The following is a 17,053-nucleotide window of genomic DNA, read 5'->3' as shown; positions in this document are numbered from 1 at the left end:
CAATCGATCGCGCGCAACTGGATCACCTTGGGTATCGTCTAAAAGATCCGATCTACTCACTCAAAAGAACGAAGGTTGATTCAAAGGTTCAGCTGATGATTACAAAGCTTGGGACCAATTTCGACAAGGAATTGTGTGAGCGGCAAAAAGCCTTTAGAGAAGTGGAGAGCAAGCTCTCTGGGTTGAGAGGTGACTACTTGAAAGGTCTTTTGGGTGATGAGAAGTATAAGGAGCTTTCCCATTGGAAAAGCATGGACACAAAGCTTTAGCAAACAAGAGACCGTTAGTGGAGAACGGCGATGCACCGCGATGTGTTTACACGAAGCCCTCGCGTGCAGAGCGAATCCAGATTGGATAGCAATGATCATTGTTGATATGAGTCTATGTAGAAGTAATATCCAGAACTACCCAACTCCGGCTCTATAACCCTTGTCATGCCCGCGTAAACTCCAAACCAAATCATATAGGATATCATGAATCATGCTTGCAAGGCCTCAAGGCCGACGGTGAAATCTTCTATCTCCATCCCTCTAAATCCTTCTTCAACGACCCAAGCTCGGCCCTTTTCAGGGGTGAAAAGAGTCTCGCAAGATCGTCCAACAGCCAAGAGACCTGGAGGCCGGCTACCCTCTGTCTCAATAGCCTCAGCAACATGCTCAAGTGTGGTTCTAATAACCCGCTGGTCGGGACAACTGGCACGCTCAATGACAGCACACGGAGTGTTGCGGGGCCAGAGTACTCTCTTGCTCTCGCCTGTTACGGGCGAGACTTGAGTAGGTTCTAGGGGAGGAGGGAGTTGCGCCGAAGCAGCCTCTTCGTTAGCCGGGGCGAGAGGCTCGAGCTCGATGTGAGTGGTCAGCTCACGAATGAGGCCGTTGATTCGGTGAAGGGCCATGAGGAAAACCACAGTACGACTGGGCACGAACTCTGGTGGTGACGGAGACTTGCCTTTCTTGCCCGTGCCAGTGCATATCAGGATCTGGTCAGCAACATCACGTTGCGTAGGAGGGATGGCAGCGAAAAGGGGGGCACTAAGAGCACTTGTCACGCCTGGGAGAACCGATACTCTGTCTCCAAAGCCGTGTTGACGGAAGTAGGCAACCTCTTCACCACCACGACCGTATACATATGGATCACCCTGCTTGAGACGCAAGACTGTCTTGCCCTCTTGAACTCCAGCGAGAGCCATTTCGAGAAGCTCTTCTTGGGCGCGGTCTGCGTTACCGGGGAACTTACGAGCAATCTGGACAGGAGTGCGACGGGGGATAAGGTCAAGGACACCAGAAGGCACCAGCTTATCAGCGAGAATAAGATCAGCGGTCTTGATAGCTTTATGGGTAGCCTGGGTGAGGAGATCAGGGTGACCAGGTCCGCTACCGGCCAAGATAATGGTACCAACACGCTTCTCTGGTGTACCGGGATGGCGCTTGATATCGGGACCGTTGCCGGGATATGACTTGAGAACCGTCTCAACATCATTATCGGTAATAGCAGCGAGACGTTTGAGGGGCCAGTATTCACAGACTTGACTCAACCAACGCACCCTTCGGTTCTTTGCATCCTCCTCAGTAATCAAGCGGTTGAATTGAGCGTTTTGATCGTACGAATCGTCGAGAGAGGCGGGGTCGTCTTGAGCACCTAGGGAATCCTCATCATGGATGCGACGGCGGACGTCTCCAAGGCGCGTACAGGCAGCGCCGAGGTTGACGGGGAGAGAAGCGGCAATATCACGACGAATTCTCGAGGCTAGCTTACAGCCACGACCATTTGTAGTGACGCCGATCTGGAGCGGCCCGTCGGTATGTGTGGAGAGGAGAGAGAATGTGCAGAGTTGGGGAGCGTCAACAACGTTTACGGGAATGCGATATCGTTTACAGAGGGCAGAAATACGAAGGCCTGGAGCAATAGTTAGTATCATCTTTGTAGTTTTGGTAAAAGACCTACTTTGGGGGTCTCGTGGTCCTGAAGTGACAAAGACAGCATCGACTACACCATCCACTTCCTCGCGGCCGAGCCTTAGCAAGTCGGCGTCTTCGAATTTCTTCTTGTGCCATTGGACACTACCATCGTCGATCTTCTTTTGCAGAGCATAGTGAAGTTCAGAGCCTTCGGGGGCAATGAGGATTGGTTTTGCGCCAGAGCTTAGAGACTGGGTACATCGAGTCGCAGCGAGCGGGTTGGTGCCGATAACGAGATGAGTATTGCCTCTGCAGTTGAGAGCTGCGAGAAGCGATGAAGGTATTATTGATGTCATTTTCGAATAGAATAGACAAACTGAAGGTGTCTGCTTATACAGAAAATCAAGAAAATAAAATGTTTCACCTCAACAAAAACGCACCAAAATATCGCGACTGCGAGACTCGGTCGGCTTATAAAAGAGCTCCCTCATGAATTAGTTGAATGAGACTAGACCCTGAACCCCTGCTCTTTCCCTCATGAGCAGATGGAAAAAAAAGTTACCCCATTGCCCCTCCCCCTCCAAAGACTCCAAATCACGGTCGTGTCATTGGCTCAAACTCACGCCATCAATCTAATCGGGCGGTCGGCGGACACCAAAGAGACCCTTGATAACGCAATCGCCGACTTCCGCGGGCCGCAACCGGAGATGTCAGAATTGCGATAAAGCACGTTATTTCGAGTCCGGGCAGCGATAAGATGATCTGATGCAGGAGCATGCAATTCCGTGGTTTTGGTACTTTAGACGGAGATGCAAATTTCGAGAAAACCATCCGATATTGAAACACTAACAGAACAGCCATGATATGGACTTCCTATATACTCCGTATTTAGCAGTCGAATCCATGTGATGATGAAGGAATAGCAAGGCCAATTATCACAAATTGTCATTCATTAAGGGGAGACAAAAAGATAGTTTTGTCTTTCTCAAAACGCATCAATTATCGTGGAGGCTCACTCCAGAAACACCACCATGACACCGAAGCTCACCCAACTAACCATCACAGAACAAAAATAACTCAAAAAAGAAAGCCTCGCAAACGCTCGCAATCGAATTTATAGGAACAGCCCGATGCGCCCGATGCGGGGGTCGAACCACCTTGAGATCGCGTACTCGTAAGAGTCTCACGCTCTACCGATTGAGCTAACCGGGCGTGGCTCTTATTGTTGAAGTTCATCGTCGAAACGGCGTACAAGAAACAAGAAGTCAACAAGCAAGCGGACCGATTTGGACAACATTCAAAATGCTGTTGGATAGACTAGTGCCTCACGACTGTCAAATGTGATTCGAAGGCTACAAGGAGCACGCTGCATAAAGTCGTGTCATTATCTTGTTGTTTTGGTGTTGAGATCTATCATCATGCCCAATATCGTCATCATGACTACCTGGCCTCGACTCGAACCAGTGTTGGTACATCTATTTTACATATAATACATCCACCTATGATCGACCTCTTCTGTCAGAGTCGTCTTGCAGTTCAGCCTCTACTTCTTCATCCATTTGCTTGGCGATTATTCTCTCTTCCTCTTCCTCCGCCTCGAGAATCTCCTTGATAAGGCGGCTCTTCTTGTCCATCTTGTTCTTTCCACGACGCTCACGAGGGGCGTTCTTCTCATTGGCACTGATTCCGCCAGGTCCCATGACAATCTCGACCTTTCTGGGCTTCTTGCCTTGGCCGGCTCGTTTACCACCGTCGTCGGGTCCCTTGCCAACACGAGCGTTACGTGGAACTCGCGTTTTGGCTCCGAGAGCCCAAAGGTCGCCCCATCGTGACTTGCGAGCATCGTGGTATGCGAGTTTGCTCTGGCTCTTGGTGACGGTCCATCTCTCAAGCTTGCCTTCTGGTGTACAGAAGTCAAGGGTGACATGGCCCTTCTTCTTCAACGGAGGCATAATAGATCGTGGCAGGCTCTGCATATCGGGCTTTTCGTCAGAGTCTTCGTATCCTTCGAAGGCTCGGTTCGCAGCCTCTTTGCCGCTTATAGACCGCTCCTTAGCAACACCCCGCCTGAAGGCAACATAGCTAAACTCGACTTCACCCTGGTTTCTCGTGCTGTTTCCAAGCATTCGAGAATAGAACGCGGGACGGACAAATCTCTGGCTGAAATGGCAGTAGTCCTTACGGCCTTTACTTTTACCAGGTGTCTGGTACATCGGGCACAGTCCCTGATTAGTACAGGGAGCAACAACGTATCCGGGCTCCTTTTCGCGTTCATAAGCAGGGTTGAATGCTTCATTATCAAGCTCTGGCTCTCCGGATTGAGGCAAAAGGAACTGCCGAAGAACGGTGTCTCGAACATGAGCGACAGCCTCAAACCCTCGAGGATGAGCCTTCTCTAGGACAATAAGAACACCTCCATCTTTGTTCAGTAAAGACCAGAGTTTGTTGAGGACTGCTTGTCGGTAGTGGTCCTGTTCTTCCTTCAGAAATAGGTGGGAGGCGATAATGACATCGTAGCTCTTGCGAGGTTGAGGCTTGCTACCCGCATCTAGATGCTCACCCTTCATCTCTCCTGAGTGCTCATAGTCGGGAAGTCGAGGGAGGAAAGTGGTGTTTTCCAGGAAAGTCTTGGTGCGGTGTCGTAAACGATCAGAGCCAATAATGACAGTGCGCTTGCCGGGAGGTTCGTCTCCCTTGATTTCACCCTTTTCCTTCAGTAGATCCCATTCTGCTCGCACAATCTCGTCCCAGGCAATCAAGCCTGCGCCACCAGACCCTGCGTCAAGAACGCTTATACCACTGCCATCTTTAAGCTTAGACTGGAGCCACCTGCTTCCGACTCGCTTGCGAACTTCTTTGAGGGTAGCCATTATTGAAGCATAGGCTGGCGGCATGAAGCCTGCCAAAAAAGCATCGCCTTCAATCTCAGTCATGTGTCGCTGATCTGCTGGAAGGCCAACACCAAACATATTTCCATTCCTCTTGGCTTCAGGTGTCGCGGGAGACAGGGGAAGACCTGGACCGCCAAACGCTGTTTCGGCGGCACTCTTAACGTGATCGATATGAGTTCGCTGTAGAAGATCACGAATCGGCATGATCATTTCGTCCTGTGGCAAGAGAATCTCAATGGGGCTTCCCCAGAAGCGACCCTCCAGAGTCAAGGGATGAAAGCGTGCCTCCTCGCCAGTGGGTCGCTCGCTGGGCTCATACTCCTCAGGCCAGGTCGCTTTCGTATCTTCCTCCAGCTGTTCCATCTCTAGCTCTTCCTGGGCTGCCGCTTCATCTTCAGCTTCTTGTTGCTTCTGCTGTGCGACCTTGAAGTCCTCCGAAAGCTTCTGTAGTGCATCGTATTCCCGTTGGCTTCTGGCAACTAAGTCCACATAGCCTGGCACCACTTGGTCGATTGCGCGGTCCTCCAAGTCGGGTTCCGGAATCGGTTCGTGGATGTCTTCGACACCCTCATTTAGAGGAATTTCATAAGTGACCTCCTCAAATTCGCCACCCTCCAGCTCTCTCAATATAATGCCTTCGTTATCTGGTCGTGGGGACTGTGGTCCCATGTCTGCATGCTCTGGAATACCGACATCTTCAGGTCTCGTCTCACGCAGCGGCGCACCGTATAATCGTTCGTATACCGCATACTCTTCATCGTTCAGATATCCTTTTGGTAAAGTATCTCGAAATCTCTGTTTAGCGTCTCGGACAATTTGCTCAATTTCTTCTGGCGACGCCTTTCCCGTTGTTTCTGTGTCTTGTCGCAAATATCTTGACGTCGAAAATGCCTGTGTAATTGCAGCCTTCCTATTGGGCTGCAAGTAACGGGAGGAAGAAATACGTTGCGAGCGAAGTAAAGGCGTGGAAGAAGAATAAAACCGTGAAGATACTGTTAATAAGGAGGCACTACACCTCGGACAAGCATTTCGGATTCTTCTGGAGGACAACATTTTCCGTCCTATACAAAGTTGAGGTTGGAGTGGAAGTTTTCAAATCGTTGGTACAAACTTGAGGTTGGAGTGATCACGTGACACCGTGACACGCTACAACGAAAAATATATCAACGGGTCGAATGACTCTAGAACTGTATAGTAAGTTCGCCTGAAGATATTGAATAATGATGCCTATGTAAAGTCCTATACCAGTGAACGCCATCCCCAGAGTCTCTCTTAATCGCCACCAAGATCTGCCAAGGTCTTGAAGGACGAACGTGGAGGAGCTCTGGCACCACCAACGCTCTGCGAACCACCAGTGTTTCTTGGTGCTGGTTTACGATGAACATTGAAAGGGCTCTCTTCCGCTGACTTATACGGGTCAAACTACCATCTAATTAGCAAAACCAGTATTTCACACTGAAAGACCGCCAGTCGATCACTTACCGTTAGCAAAGAAACAAAGTATAGCCCAAAGAACGCTATTAGAGCATCGAAGACGGCTTTCAAGTTCCACTGCTTGGACAGCGAGGCAGATCGTGACTCGCCACCGAGCGTTCGCCCGGGAGTCTTGAAAACATTGCCAGTGGGTGGTCCGCCAAGCTTGACCGCATTATTTATAGCTGCCGTAAGAGCAGGAGGGTTAGCACCCTTGATGGTCTCGATGCAGGTGCCGTTGTGGAAGATCTTGAAGGTCGGCATGGCGGAAACACCTTGGGCTCGAGCGATGCCGGACTGGTTATCGACGTTGACCTTTGCGAAAGCAACCTTCTTCGGGCGTGAGTGTTCTTTGGCGAGAGCTTCGAATGTAGGAGCAATCATCTTGCAGGGACCACACCAGTCGGCGTAGACTAAGCAGAAGTCGTGTTAGTGATGATATGGACATTTGCGGAATGTTCGAACGTACAATCTGCGATCACCACATTTGTGCCCGAGAGGAGACTACTCCATTCGGACTCGGAAGCAATGTTAATGGGGCCGCTCATGGTTGCGATTTCGTTATTGTTGAGTCTGTATGCTCGTCGTGAAAGGCCACATTTGTCGCATCCTGTTAGCCATCATGCTGACGAAGCGTGGGCGAGCCTCGAAAGCTCTGTGTTAGGCAGGCGGTGGCCAAGGCGGTGATATTCTGCCGGACATTCGGCCCCACTATCACAACTTTTTGCTAGAGTTTGGCTGTCGCAACTTTACCTCGAGAGGATCTACATTTTTCAGATCTTATCAGTCCTTATAATTAACCACAAGATGTCTTACTCAGAGCGCAATTCTAAGGTATGTTATAAATCAGCATCAGATTCACACCAATAAATGTATTAACTTTTCCCAGAAACGCAAAACCGAACATAATGGTCGGGAGGGAGGTTCCGCCAGACCTTCCACGATATTTGACCCAATTGAAGGTGGTCGGCCATGGACCATCTCCGTTGCCATTCCCAGCAGTATCCTTTCAGAGTATGTATCTTGTTAATGTTAGCTACCCCCTTACTAACCAACAATCGCAGTCTCGCTTCCGCTGACCAGCGAATGAACCAACCCGCCCGCATTGCTCGTGCCCTCGCTGCTTTCTCTGTCGACGAAGTGGTTGTTTTCGACGATTCTCCTCTCGCGACCCGTCCTCGTCACACAGATACCAGCATTTACACAGGCGACACCGATCCATGCCATTTCCTCACGCATATTCTAACCTACCTAGAAGCGCCGCCATTTATGCGCAAAGCCCTCTTCCCTCTCCACCCTAACCTGCGACTCACTGCCATGTTGCCCACTCTCGACATGCCCCACCACCCAAACCCCAAGGACTGGATCTCTTATCGAGAAGGAATAGTCATCCCTGGTGAGACTAGCACAGGTTCTGGTTCGCTCGTTGAAGTTGGCCTGGGGGAGCCTGTCGAGGTTGAGGCCAAGATCCCTCCAAAAACACGGATAACACTCAAGTTCTCCGAGGATGAGACCCAATATCCTGAACCTGTGCATCCTGCTGCACCAAGAACTGAGGGCGGCTACTACTGGGGATACAATGTCAGAAGGGCCAGTTCTCTCTCCAAAGTTTTCACTGAGAGCCCCTACGAGAACGGTTACGATGTCAGTATTGGCACATCTGAACGTGGTGTTCCGGCCTCTAGGGTTTTCCCGCCATCTAAGAGAGTCAACTTCAACCATCTTATCATTGTCTTTGGTGGCCCGCGAGGCCTGGAGTTTGCAGCAATGAACGATCAAGAACTCAGCAGTATGGACATCCAGGGTCCCAGGACCAAGGAGTTGTTCGACCATTGGGTTAACGTTTTGCCCGGTCAAGGATGCCGGAATATCAGGACAGATGAAGCTGTGTTCATTGCTTTAGCAACATTGAGAGGTATTTGGAATTCTAGTTAGTTTACTGGTATAGCGCTCGATACCCTTATTAAGCTTCCCCCTTTATTATCTGACATCAAAAAAGCATGTCAAAATGCTCATGATACATACAAAGCCAAAGTATCTGCGAATGTACTGTTGTTGTCACTAGCCGGAGCCAAATCCACACCGTCTCGATGCACCATGATCCTGGTGCCCACTGTAGTCAATCCTAGAAACTTCGTTCCAGGGCTCATGCCTTGAATGCTCAAAGTTCTTGCTTGGCAGAATCCGGGAGATTTGTTGCTAGCACAGGTATCGTTGTAGTTCGTGAAAAATGAATACAGCCCTGCCCCATAGACGGCAACGTTGCTGGAGTTGAGAATCCTCATGCCCCATCCCATATTGCATCCTGGATCAGGGTCGTTCTGGCAGTCTTGCTGAAAGTTTGGATCGTTCAGTTCTGGTACAACAGGGAATGGGTACTGAGCCACGGGCATGGGTTGAAAGTATGCCTGTTCTGTTTGTGCGTGGCCAATGTAAACATCTCTGGTGTTGGCGAGTTGGTATTGATACAGAACATGGTGTTCTGAACCAGAGGCACTGAGCCAGATGCGGCCTCTCTGTGCCTCCACAAGAACTCCTCTTCCTGCAAAGATAGAAACACGTTGGTATTTTTGATCCTCAAGATCGTGATCTGCGACCCAAAACCAGCAATTTTCTGTGAATAAACCCCCAGCGAAAGCCGTTACGTGGAAGCTCATGTAAGCTGCCAGACATCTCGGGTTAACAGTGTTTGTCCCTTTGATAGCAGGGCAGTCTGGAACTTGAAGATAGGTCCCAGCAAAGCCTCCAATTCGAGTGTGTACATCCCACATGCCTGAGGGGGCTCCAGGAGCGAACAAATTATACTGAATTAGGATGGCACCTGCTGTTGGCCCACGGGTTGATACTACTGTATCTGACCACTCGATCTGGCCAACATCACCAGGGCGACCTACTTGAACGACAGGCCGAGGTTTTCTCAGGTCCCCAAAGTTGGGTCCTGTTCCCATGATGATCGACGCCAAGGCTTCACCTACAATTCTGGCATTCGGTGGGATGTGTACAGTGTCTGAAACCATGTAGTATCCTGCATCGAGATATGCAATGAGCCCTTTGGCCGCCGTGTACTGGAATAAGGCATTGAGCGCCTGGGTATCATCATGTGATGCGTCACCGTATGCACCATTTGCTTTTGCTGAGATGAAGGAGCTGCCTTGAACTTGCTCGTACTGAGGCTTTGATCGCTCGTAGTAGATATTGCGATCAAGGAGATTTTGACTCCGAGTGAAAGGGAGCGGATAAAGAGCCGTCGCATCGAATGTGCCTTCCATGTTTGCGTAGTGCCCCTGATTCCGTTAGCAATGTTCACAGTTCCGCGAGTTGGCCTACCATCAGGAAAACAGCGCTGTCTACTGGTGCTATAGCAGAACGTGCCAGATCAGTACCTGCAGGGCCCATGAGAACGCTGTTCACATTCTGAAATTTGACATTTTCCATCGCCAGAGAAGCTGCGCTGCTGATACTCTGCGAAGTGTTGCGTGTTGTAGCGATAGCCACATCGACATTCTCGAACCAACTGTCAAGGATTGTGATAGAGCCAACGCCAAAAGAGGAGTCGTCCATCTTGATGCCCACTCGACAGTTTTTAAACACGGTACTCTTAAAAGTCCACCCCCAGTCCCAGGTCATCCATATCGCGACATCGGCATTAGAGAACCAGAGGTTACGTGCTGTGAATTGTTGATTACCCAAAACTGTAGCGTTCCCCCCACCAAAGAAGTAAAGGTCATTTAGAAGCCCCCCTGATCCCTCTTCGATGAGGAGACCTGTGTGCTGATTTCCAGGAACGGTCGACAGTTGGAATACGCAGTTGGTTATAGTTGTTGCCTGAGATGACGGCCAGTGTATACCCACAGCAGGAAAGTCTGGGGGAAGGGCAGTTGTATCCAAAACCAGATTACGAATTTGGCGAAAAAAGACGTTTGTCGAGTTCCATGCGAGGGCGCCAGTAGATAGATATGGATTCCCATCAATTAAACCGAAGCTTTGCTTAGAAAAGGAGGCGGAAGCTTTGATGACAGGTCGGTTTGTAGGGTCACCAATGATTTGCGTATAGTACAAATCAATGAGTGAGTTGCTGATGAGATACGTTCTTTCTCTGTTAGCAATACTGAATTCGCGATGTTATTCGGGGCACTCACCCAGCTGGGATGTAGACAGTCGCGGGTGAAATAGTGCTTCCTTTGCACACACCAGGAATACATCGAACACCTTCACTGATTGCTGCATTTATAGCGGCCGTGTCGTCCGCGACTGTTTTGTTAGCTAACAATGGAAATGACTCCGAGTGAAGTACGAACCTCCATCGCCAATAGCACCAAAGTCTTTCACGTTGCGAAACACGGGGTAAAGCTTGTCGGGATAATAGGGAGCACTTCCACGGTGTTCGATATCCTCAAGCCAGTACCTCGCGTCGGCACTACCCAAAAGGGTGAATGGGAAAAGGAGAAGGAACTTCATAATGAAGAACCTGACAAGAGCGCAAGTGTGAATATATAGGTAGCCCAAGTCGAAAAGTGTGAGTTGATCAAGAAAACCAGAGTCGAAAGAAAACGGTCGAGAAGTTGAAAGTACCTTAGATATTTGATGGACGGGATACTAAGAAGTTACGGCCGAGCACCTCTATGATTAAGAAATGGGAAAGAGCTTGTTCGCTGTCGCTCTGCTCTTCCCTTGCATGTGTTCAAGAGTACGACTGCGCCTTCCCCATGGCAACCAGATTAACCATCCCAAGTCCGAGATGTAGGTAGAGCGTAATGTGATCACAAGATACGATCATCTGTAGTGGAACAAGTCTAATGTAGGGCAGTGATTCATCAACTCCAACTTTCTACACAAGAGATGGAAGCCCCTCCGGGCAGTGTCAGCTCATGACAAGAGCAACTTCTCATCATCCCACTACAAATATCAGGTAAGATAATCAAGTAACTCCGAGTCATGCTTGAGAATCACTACGAGAACATATAGGGCAGGCTCTGTGATGGGTTGATCATATAATCAGATTGTGGGTGACGTCGTTCCTGTGATGAACGAACCTATTCAGAGGAGTTCAGTTACACAGCAAGGAAAATATCAGAAAAGCCACCACGTTGACATGCAGATAGTCGATGTACAACCCGCTAGGGGTGAGTGATTGTATTGTATATGAGTGTGCGACAAGGTCGCAGCAGCCTTGTTGAAGGCCATGCTTTTCTAGTTGAATGTTTGACCCTATCCCAAAACGCCTTCCGATACGGTCATAGCCCATGATTATTTAGTGTAGTGAGGTGTGGTTGAGGTGGAAAGTAGGAGTACAGTGATCTTTTTAGATCGTCGACTGTGTTGAGTCGAGGGCAACGGCTTGGCCAAGGCTTCCAGTGGCCATAGCCTTCTCACCGGAGCGCTTGCGCAAAACATTTTCAATAAAGGCTTCACCAGCCTTGTATGAAGAACGCACGAGAGGTCCACTGGCACAGTACAGGAAGCCCATGTCCAGAGCTCGCTTGCGCCACATCTCGAACTCATCAGGGGTCACGTACTTCTCGACCTTCAGATGACGCTTGGTAGGTCGCATGTACTGGCCGAATGTGACAACATCAACATCAGCCTTTCGGAGTTCTAATCACTGTGAGTTGAGTTACATAGCATTGTTGTAAAGATTGTCTTACCCTCTAGCGCTGCCATGATCTCGTGCTCCTGCTCGCCAAGACCAAGCATCAGACTGGTCTTAGTAATAGGACCGTCCTTGCCCATAACATCCTTGACATGCTTCAACACAGACAAGCTCTGTCTGAAAGTAGCTCGGCGGTCTCGCACATAGGGAGTGAGGTCCTCGACGGTCTCAACATTGTGCGCATAAACGTCGAGTCCACTCTCAGCCACAACCTTGACCATATCCAAGTCTCCTCGGAAATCACCAGTCAAAGCTTCAACGAGCAATGAAGGCTTCTTCTGCTTAATTCTTCGGATTGTCTCCGCAAAATGTTTCGCGCCACCGTCTGCCAAATCGTCACGGTCCACGCTTGTCAGCACAACATAGCCAAGACCCCACCTGGCCAGGGCCTCTGCGGTGTTCTCGGGCTCGTGAGGATCCAATGCAGCAGGGTTACGATTTGTCTTTACACTGCAGAAGCGGCATCCTCTGGTGCATGTGTCGCCCATGAGCATAATAGTAGCTGTCGCAGCATTCTTATCTGAACCGCCCCAACATTCTGAAATGTTGGGACATCGAGCCTCCTCGCAGACGGTGTGCAATCCCAATCCTCGTAGATCCTTCTTGATGCTCTTGAAGTTATCGTTACCGGCGGGGATCGGTGTCTTTAGCCATTCTGGCAGTCGTGTGATGGTTCGCTTCTTACCCTCAGGGCCGACTTCGGCGGTTTTCAGAGAGTAAGCCTCTGCTGGAGACAGTGTCTGGGCTGGGGAGGACGTCGCAAGGAAATCTGAGAAGTCTGAGACTGCTGTATCCTTGAAATAACTCTTTCGTCGAGGTTTGCCGGGCTCGCTGCCACTCGGAGGTACAGTGGCGAAGGTTCTGAGTGTAGGCGTAGCGCTCAGCGCCTTGCGAAGAGGGGCATGTGCCCTCTTGAGGGATGGAGCAAGAGAAGCCATTACAGAAATACAAAGGAACAACGACTTCTATCTCTCCGAAAGAAAAATATAGTGAGAAACAAGAAGGCCGTTGGGCGTTCGTGGAGGTATGGGGAAGCAGACTTCGAAGGGAGCGGCAGCTTCAAAGAACTCAAATTCCTAGACTCGGGGGCAAAGGCCGATGAGACCCGCACATCCCGGGCCGCATCCGAGTGACGAGCCAATGAAAGGACATCGCATTATCCTTATTTCTTTTCCCCCGAGGAGGCGAAATCATCGGTTAGGAACTTTGAAGCCTGCAGAATCATTCATTGACTTCTCTATGGTTAAAGACTAGACATCTGGTATTAGACCTCATCTATATATACATTTGAAGCAATCTATACAACAACACTTGATGGACAGAGACAGAGAAGAACCCTGGCTAAAGTTCTGTAACATTTCACGCTTGTTCAGATTAGTCATCGGACCTTGATTTCCACGCCATTTCGAGTTGGCATTGTGGCAACACCTGGTCTCTCGTTTTTACTTTCACGCAAGGTTCAAGCATCGTTGAGCGTGACAAAGTCTATTGCTCTTATACTATCTACTAGCCATCTATCATGGCTCATCATCGTTGGTCCAGTGCCGGACACTCAAAAATCACCAATCCTCCTTATTCATGTAAATCGTATCCCACCCCTTCCGAATTAAATCAAAGCCATCCTCTAAGCTGCAAACCATCCTCCACGGATCAAGCAGAGCTAGATCCTGGATCACCTGCGCCGTCGTAAAAAGGGGGTATCGCCAAAAGAGAAGTATAGTAAAACCAGTTCATCCGAGAAGCAGAGTTACTGAAGTGAATATGGATTATTTTCCACGTCGCCGACGTCGTCCCCGTCTCTTTGGAAACGACTCTCTACATGGCAGCAGAGTCGAGTGAAGAGATGTTGACTGAATAAATGTGGTAAAAAGGGCTCCAGCCAGGAGCATGTGCCAGCTGTCGTGGTGAGAAGGGGATATGATCTCAAAGCCATTGAGTGGTTACCAAGCCTGGGAGTGATATCCTCAAGTGAGGAAATTTGGAATTGTGATTTGTATGGCGAAGTGAACAAGCTTGGGAACATCAACGGCTACCCTTCAACACAAGTGACAACTCAAAAGGGTGAACCAAACGCAGCGTAGTCAACGCGCTGGGAACATGCTGCCGGGGAAGAAAGAAACAGCAAGAGTTGAAAGCCCGCATGTTTTGTCAATGGAGCGGGCGTGATGAAGCGTAAGGAAGCAGTCAAGCTATCCAGGAGGCAGAGTCTCAAGACTCGTCAAGGGTGAAGCAGGCAACAAGTGTCGGCCTGCTGTTGGTATCGTGGCGTTTCATCATAAAGAACAGGCCGCGCTAGTGGCCAGGGTATAAAAGGTGAATGGACAAGAAATGGAAGATGGTGGTGGTTGTCGACTTTGATGCAAGTCGACACTCGTGAGATTCTCAAGGAAACCCATTCCATGCAGAACGCGCTTACAGAAGAGCAGCGGCAACCATACCAGCAACACCGACCACAGCGAACTTGCCGACGGCGACAGCAGATCCAGCGTTGCCAGGAACCTCGGAGGGCTCGGACGAACCACCAGTGGTACCAGCTGTGTTAGAGGCCTTAGGGGTAGAGACAGGAGTGGTGTTGTTTTGAGAAACAGGCCAGAAGGTGGTGGTCTCCTCAATGAGAGCCGTGGAAGTAACCTCGACGGAAGTCTCGACAGCAGTGGTGCTCACACCAGTCGCGGTAATCGTATGGATTTGCGAGAGGTAGTAGGTCTTGGTAACGACGGCGGTGGATGTGTGAGTGGTGGTACCCTCGTTAGCGAGAGCGAAGGCAGGCAGAACAGCCAGGATGAACTTGGAGAAATGCATTGTGTTGGTATTGTTTGTTGTGTAAGTGCTTTCAAAGCGTTTGCGGTTGGTGTAAGTGAGTGAGCGAGTTGGAAGTGAGAACAGATGGATGCTCTGTATCCAGACAGCGAGAAGCACAAGCTAATAAGTAAGTAACTTATGTATGTATTCAGCGAAGAAATGTACGAGCGAGATAGACTCTGCCAACGAAGTCTGTGGACCGAGAACAAGTTTGTTTCGAAGCGTAGAAGGGTGGCCTGTCACAATCCGGGGGGAGAGGACTTGAAATACTACGAGGAATCTGAGAGCAGAAGCAAACAACACAGAGAAACAGCAACTCTCAGCTTCTGTAGCCCACACTAGCAGGCACCCTGACTCTAGACCAAGGCCAAGGCCTGGCAATGACAGAGCCAGAGCGCAGGCGACGTTTGGATAGGAGGGGCGGACGCTCGAGCCCATTAAACTGGTACATGTAACACGGACAGACCCCTATTCGTCAGTCATGTCTCAAGTACTTGTGACCTGACCTGGCCTGTCATGCTCCTCGAGGGAAATTACAGCGCATTTTGCTTGACAGCTTCAGGTAGTCTGACCGAGCAGGCCTGTCAATATCTGGTTGCTGAAACTTGGGCCTAGGCCATGTCTACTTATTAGACCCTTTATTCGAATCCCTTGCCATGCAGCCATGGGCCATGGTATTCATCCAGGCTCTCGGCTCTCTAACGCTTTGTGCGGCAGAATTTGATACTCTGGAGGCACAAAGAGGGTTTCACCGAGGATCTGAGACCCTGGTCTCCCGTGTGATGGATGGATGGGAAGAAAACTCTGCATTCTAGGCATCATGCATTGTTCCCGTTGGCTAGCAGCAGAGACAGGCGACGAGGATTGTTGAGTGGCGATGAAATCATTGTGCAGCCCACTCAAATCAAGTCAATGACTGGGAAATGAGGGAATAAGAGAAAAAGACGCTCTGCCCTAAAAAGTCATTAATGGTTTCTGGAGAAAAGGTGGCGCTACTCGTGTAGATAGACTAACAGATGAGCGGTTGAGGAGGCGGGTTAGAATAAGGCGTTTTGGAGGGGATTTGAGTGTTAATTGGTTGTCTGCAGGTCTCTGTCCAATCTAATCAGCCCAATGACCCTGACTTCAAGTGTCGTGCACTATCACAACAGCGAAAAAGTAAAATTAATTTCATCGGTCGTCGGTTGGCTGATTGGCCACGATCAAGAGTCAGGCACACCCGCCGGCCTTGGTTCCTGCATCGTCGGGTTGTGCCTCGCGCCTTACCTGAATTGGTGCCCCCAACACCAAACGACAGCCGCCAAGAGACATCACCGAGACACAAGCTGCGCCGCTACGCAAAAGAACATTGAAAGACCGTCGATCATTCTTCCGTGGAGCGCTACTACAATGAGAATTAGTTAGATGAGTCTAATTTTCCCATGTAATTGCGTTTCTCTCAAGTCTCAATAACAGCTTTGTGTTAGTCATAGCCCCCAACAACGAATTGCACAACCCAAGGTAGCATCCATCAGCTGCATCTCTCCCAACAACAATGCCTTGTGAGGCTGCTTTGTTCTCCATTCCCTATGAATGCTTTGTGCTCTTTTTCTTTTTATGCTCCTCTACCTTTGTCTCCGCTGAACTGAAACCCAACGGTCGTTTAACATTTGGCTGGCGCCATTCTGCCAAAATCCCTGGAGCTGGAAAAATAAGGCACGGTCATTATTTACAAAGAGCCTGGATGTCAGCGCTGATCGGCTACCCGCCCCGGATTTTGGATAACCGCGTGGGTGCTGTGGGTGCCATGTGCTACTGTACGCACTCTATGTATGGTACATCACTACATAACTCTGTAAAGATACGCTCTTCCAATGCCTTGGTTTTGCTTCTACACCGCTGCGCTGTGTTGTTTACACCACATCCAATCGTCACTACCATTGATGATTGACGTGGCCACGCTGTGCGACGCCCACGCAAAAGGATTTTATCCTTTTCTGGTGTAGCGCACTTGTCTCGTCGTCAACTGTCACTGCACCATGCGGGTCGCGTGCTTTGAAGCGGCAGCTTTCCGTTCCTCAATTTCTCGGCTACGACTAAGACCCTGTCTTCATGGTGGTCAGCCCTGCAATGATGAGACTTGGCCGTGGGGAGCAAGAAAACTTAAGACTTTAGAAGAGGGTGCTAAAATAAACTTAGTAAGAAGTACCCTAAGCTTAGGCTAAAAGTACCTAAGCCTTTTTGTCTCTTAACTGCGTTGACGTCGAAGTTTCTCCGTAGCAACGGATATCGACTCCAACTTCGATGCTACCTTAGGCGAACAAGTTTGCCAAGCCCTAGGACGAAGGAACACAGCGGCT

The 17,053-nt window shown here is 49.7% G+C and overlaps 6 protein-coding genes across 6 annotated transcripts; 1 reads left to right on the top strand and 5 right to left on the bottom strand.

Moving 5' to 3' along the window:
* Nucleotides 1-478: 478 nt before the first annotated feature.
* Nucleotides 479-2,254, bottom strand: FSUBG_4393 (uroporphyrin-III C-methyltransferase precorrin-2 dehydrogenase sirohydrochlorin ferrochelatase; the record flags this gene model as incomplete). Its single annotated transcript, XM_036682377.1, has 2 exons — nucleotides 479-1,896; nucleotides 1,945-2,254. 2 exons carry the CDS (start codon nucleotides 2,252-2,254, stop codon nucleotides 479-481), a joined length of 1,728 nt encoding a protein of 575 aa, XP_036540009.1.
* A 1,143-nt stretch (nucleotides 2,255-3,397) lies between these two features.
* On the bottom strand, nucleotides 3,398-6,810 carry FSUBG_4392 (RSM22-mitochondrial ribosomal small subunit; the record flags this gene model as incomplete). The annotated part of the gene is made up of 4 exons (XM_036682376.1): nucleotides 3,398-5,643; nucleotides 6,103-6,211; nucleotides 6,272-6,675; nucleotides 6,732-6,810. The coding sequence occupies 4 exons, from the start codon at nucleotides 6,808-6,810 to the stop codon at nucleotides 3,398-3,400; spliced, it is 2,838 nt and encodes a 945-aa protein (XP_036540008.1).
* Nucleotides 6,811-7,069: 259 nt separating this feature from the next.
* FSUBG_4391 (uncharacterized protein) lies at nucleotides 7,070-8,197 on the top strand (the record flags this gene model as incomplete). The annotated part of the gene is made up of 3 exons (XM_036682375.1): nucleotides 7,070-7,096; nucleotides 7,152-7,276; nucleotides 7,327-8,197. The coding sequence occupies 3 exons, from the start codon at nucleotides 7,070-7,072 to the stop codon at nucleotides 8,195-8,197; spliced, it is 1,023 nt and encodes a 340-aa protein (XP_036540007.1).
* A 77-nt stretch (nucleotides 8,198-8,274) lies between these two features.
* Nucleotides 8,275-10,720, bottom strand: FSUBG_4390 (beta-1 3 exoglucanase precursor; the record flags this gene model as incomplete). The annotated part of the gene is made up of 4 exons (XM_036682374.1): nucleotides 8,275-9,546; nucleotides 9,590-10,352; nucleotides 10,402-10,513; nucleotides 10,561-10,720. 4 exons carry the CDS (start codon nucleotides 10,718-10,720, stop codon nucleotides 8,275-8,277), a joined length of 2,307 nt encoding a protein of 768 aa, XP_036540006.1.
* Nucleotides 10,721-11,564: 844 nt separating this feature from the next.
* Nucleotides 11,565-12,850, bottom strand: FSUBG_4389 (lipoyl synthase mitochondrial; the record flags this gene model as incomplete). The annotated part of the gene is made up of 2 exons (XM_036682372.1): nucleotides 11,565-11,857; nucleotides 11,908-12,850. 2 exons carry the CDS (start codon nucleotides 12,848-12,850, stop codon nucleotides 11,565-11,567), a joined length of 1,236 nt encoding a protein of 411 aa, XP_036540005.1.
* Nucleotides 12,851-14,324: 1,474 nt separating this feature from the next.
* FSUBG_4388 (uncharacterized protein) lies at nucleotides 14,325-14,714 on the bottom strand (the record flags this gene model as incomplete). Its single annotated transcript, XM_036682371.1, has 1 exon — nucleotides 14,325-14,714. One exon carries the CDS (start codon nucleotides 14,712-14,714, stop codon nucleotides 14,325-14,327), a length of 390 nt encoding a protein of 129 aa, XP_036540004.1.
* Between the last annotated feature and the right edge of the window lie 2,339 nt (nucleotides 14,715-17,053).

The sequence above is a fragment of the Fusarium subglutinans genome, assembly GCF_013396075.1.
Source record: "Fusarium subglutinans strain NRRL 66333 chromosome Unknown NRRL66333_c0000040, whole genome shotgun sequence".
NCBI classification, from domain to species: domain Eukaryota; kingdom Fungi; phylum Ascomycota; class Sordariomycetes; order Hypocreales; family Nectriaceae; genus Fusarium; species Fusarium subglutinans.
Note: the sequence above shows the minus strand (reverse complement) of the source record. Positions and strands in the feature narration are given on the sequence as shown.